Source organism: Cebus imitator, unplaced genomic scaffold, assembly GCF_001604975.1.
Source record: "Cebus imitator isolate Cc_AM_T3 unplaced genomic scaffold, Cebus_imitator-1.0 Scaffold629, whole genome shotgun sequence".
Lineage (NCBI taxonomy): Eukaryota > Metazoa > Chordata > Mammalia > Primates > Cebidae > Cebus > Cebus imitator.
The window spans coordinates 738,649-742,314 of record NW_016107944.1 but is presented as its reverse complement, the minus strand read 5'-3'; the positions used below and the strand labels follow the sequence as shown (position 1 = coordinate 742,314).

The 3,666-nt window shown below is 51.2% G+C and overlaps 1 protein-coding gene across 6 annotated transcripts in view; it reads left to right on the top strand.

The window, feature by feature from the left end:
* FLCN (folliculin) overlaps nucleotides 1-3,666 on the top strand; it is a 28,718-nt gene that overhangs the window by 17,869 nt on the left and 7,183 nt on the right. For all 6 annotated transcript variants that reach the window (XM_017517364.2, XM_017517363.2, XM_017517365.2 and 3 more), the window contains one exon: nucleotides 1,427-1,518. In XM_017517364.2, coding sequence (XP_017372853.1) covers nucleotides 1,427-1,518 — 92 coding nt within the window. The remainder of the gene's footprint in view (nucleotides 1-1,426; nucleotides 1,519-3,666) is intronic.

The window sequence follows — 3,666 nt, the reverse complement described above, 5'->3', positions numbered from 1 at the left end:
CGAGATTAGTCACTACATTCTACCCTGGGTGACAGAGCCAGACTCCGTCTCAAAGAAAAAAAGAAAAAAAAAAAAAGCCAGCAGTCTGGTCTGTCCTCCGGCCAGCAGTGGCTTTTGTTTGTCCCATAGCAGAATATACTCCCTCCTTCCAAAAGCTCCAGTCCCAGATTCTCATTCCTGTGCAGCACCAGCTCGAAGTCTAGGATTTCACATGTAAATCTGATCTTGGTGTGGATCAGGCCCCTTGGGGTAGGCCCGTGAGTGCAGCTCCTGAGGATCTGTGGGCAGACAGGGAAAGCATCAGCTAATTCCCCTGTTTTTAAAGTTGTTTTGTTAGAGACAGAGTCTCACTATGTTACCCAGGCTGGCCTCAAACTTAGACTCAAGTGACCCTTTCACCCAGCACTTTAATTTTTTTCTCTTTTAGAGACAGGGTCTCACTGTGTTGCCCAGGCTGGAGTGCAGTGGCTATTCACAGGTGTGACCATAGCACACCACAGCCTCAGACTCCCGGGCTTAAGCCCCTAGGTAGCTGAGGCTCTAGTACACAGCTTAATATATTTTAGGTGGGGCACGGTGGCTTACGCCTGTAATCCCAGCACTTTGGGAGGCTGAGGCGGGCGGATCCCTTGAGGTCAGGAGTTCAAGACCAGCCTGGCCAATATGGTGAAACCCCGTCTCTACTAAAAATACCAAAATTAGCCTGGTGTGGTGGCAGGTGCCTGTAGTCCCAGCTATGCTGGAGGCTGAGGCAGGAGAATAGCTTGAACTCTAAAGGCAGAGGTTGCAGTGAGCCAAGGTTATGCCACTGCACTCCAGCCTGGGCTACAGAGTGAGACTCCGTCTAAAAAAAAAAATTGAATTGACAGGTAAAAATTGTGTATATTTTATGGTGTATAACATGAGGTTTTAATAAATGTACAAAAGGGAACAGCTAAATCAGGCTCCTGAACATATGCTTTACCTCGTATACTTTTCCTTTTTTGTGTGCTGAGAAGACTTCACATCCACTCTCTTAGCTTCCCCCTTTATTTTATTTATTTTAATTTTTTATGAGACACAGTATTGTTCTGTCGCCCAGGCTGAAGTGCAGTGGCACAGTCTTGGCTCACTACAACCTCCGCCTCCCAGGTTCAGGTGATTTTCCTGCCTCAGCCTCCGGAGTAGCTGGGATTACAGGCATGCGCCACCATGCCTGGCTAATTTTGTATTTTTAGTAGAGACTGGGTTTCTCCACGTTGGTCAGGCTGGTCTCAAACTCCCAACCACAGGTGACCCACGCGCCTCGGCCTCAAAGTGTTGGGATTACAGGCGTGAGCCACCGTGCCTGGCCCTATTTTCTTCAACCTAGTAGGATCAGTGGCTGGGTGAGAGTTTTGCTTTTTCCTTTGGCAAGACGGCTCATAGGTGGTGCTGTGTTCTCCAGGCTCCTGAAGGCATGTGGCAGCCGGCTGACCGAGAAGCTCCTGGAAGGCGCTCCGACCGAGGACACCTTGGTCCAGATGGAGAAGCTTGCAGGTGAGCCAGGGGTGCTGTTTCTGGGGCCTTGGCCCAGATGGCTGTGGGATGGTACCAGCTCTCTGCTCTCCTGGCAGGAATTGCTGAGGGAGGGAAATGCAGCTCTGAAGCAGCCCAGGATGAGCCTTTGGGAAGCTTGCCCCTGAGCTCGGTGTGATTGTTGTGATTTCCTGTCTCAACTGTTTGCCTTGACCGCCATGTGAAGGAATCTGTTTCCTGCCAGGTGCGGTGGCTCATGCCTGTAATCCCAGCACTTCGGGAGACCAAGGCAGGTGGATCACCACTAGGTCAGGAGTTCAAGATTAGCCTGGCCAAGATGGTGAAACCCTGTCTCTACTAAAATTACAAAAAATTAGCTGGGTGCAGTGACAGGCGCCTGTAATCCCAGCTACTCAGGAGGCTGAGGCAGGAGAATCGCTTGAACCCAGGGGGTAGAGGTTGCAATGAGCTGAGATGGTGCCACTGTACTGCAGCCTGGGCAACAGAGTAAGACTCCATCTCAAAAAGAAAGAGTCCATTCACTAGCTAGGTGGGGAAAATTCACTGGTAGGGCCGTGCATAGAGAGAACGGGCTGATTGAAGGTTTCTCGTCCCTGTTTTGTGATAGCTGAGTGCTCAGCCTGGTCGACACCCTCTTCTTAGTCTTTCCTCCTTTACAAATAAAGTGTCTGTTTCATTTAGACCCAAGTTTTCCATCAAGGGCAGTGGTTCCCTGACGTCCCAGGTGCTTGGGCTTCTCCAGGTTCCTGATGGGGCTCGGGGCCCTGGGCCTGGGGATCTTGGCACCTTGTGCACCAGCGCAGAAGCACTGGGCCCAGTCTTGGCCGAGGTTTCCGTCAGGGATGATTTGATCTTGGTGCTACAGGTCTGTGATCTCGGCTGCGAGGTGGGCGCACAGACTTAGGACCATTGTTCCACACTGCATGTCATCAGTCATGCTTCCCATGCTTCTGCTTGCAATCGACTGGCCTTCCAAACAGCTGGAGCTGTTTCAAGGTGTTTCTGCAGGCAGGTGCAGGCGTGCCCTCAAATAAGCTTTGCTGGTGGAGTCTTAGCAAGAGCAGAACCTGGTCAGGAAAGACAAAGCCTGGCAATCCATCCCCACACCCTGCAGGTTGGCTGGCCGGCCTTGGAGCCATTTATTATAGTGCCAGTCATGTTTCTAGGCATGTGCAGATGGCAAGGGCAGTGTCTTGGTGAACTTTCTAGCTCAAAGAGCCAGAGGTATCGAAGCCTTTGTGAGAGCTCGGAAGTGGGTGTGTGGGGCATGTCCAGTGTGGGGTTTCGGGCTCACGGCTTGCCCTTTGGAGTCAGACCTGGCTTTGCATTCTGGCTCTGCTTCTCACGTGCACCCTTCCCTTCGGGTTTCGTGATGTGAAATGGAGATGTGGTCATTTGTGAGGGCTCCATGAAGGTTCATTGAAATGACAAATACTCATTTCTTTATTTGTGAAATGGAGATTATAGTGCTGACGTGCCGGGCGCGGTGGCTCACACCTGTAATCCTAGCACTTTGGGAGGCCGAGGTGGGTGGATCACCTGAAGTCAGGAGTTCAAGACCAGCCTGGCCATCATGGTGAAACCCCATCTTTAAAAAAAAAAAAAAAAAAGTGCTGATGTGACCTCAGCACAGTTGAGAGGACTAAATGAAATGATGTTGGATGCAGCCATAAAGAAGAGTGAAATCAGGCATTGGTGCACGCCTGGAGTCCCAGCACTTGGGAGACTGAGACAGGCGATGGCTTGAGCTCAGGAGTTTGAGACCAGCCTGAGCAATATAGCGAGGTCCAGCCTCTACAAAAAATATGAAAAGTAGCTGGGCGTGATGGTGCACGCCTGGAGTCCCAGCTGCTTGGAAGGCTTAGTTGGGAGGATCACTTGAGCCCAGAAGATCGAGACTGCAGTGAGCCATGATCATGCCACTGCATTCTAGCCTGGGCAATAGAGTGAGACCCTGTCTCAAATAAAAAGATTAGAATAGTAAGGCTGGGCACGGTGGCTCACGCCTGTAATCCCAGCACTTTGGGAGGCCGAGGCGGGTGGATCACAAGGTCAAGAGATCGAGACCATCCTGGTCAACGCGGTGAAACCCCGTCTCTACTAAAACTACAAAAAATTAGCTGGGCATGGTGGCGCGTGCCTGTAATC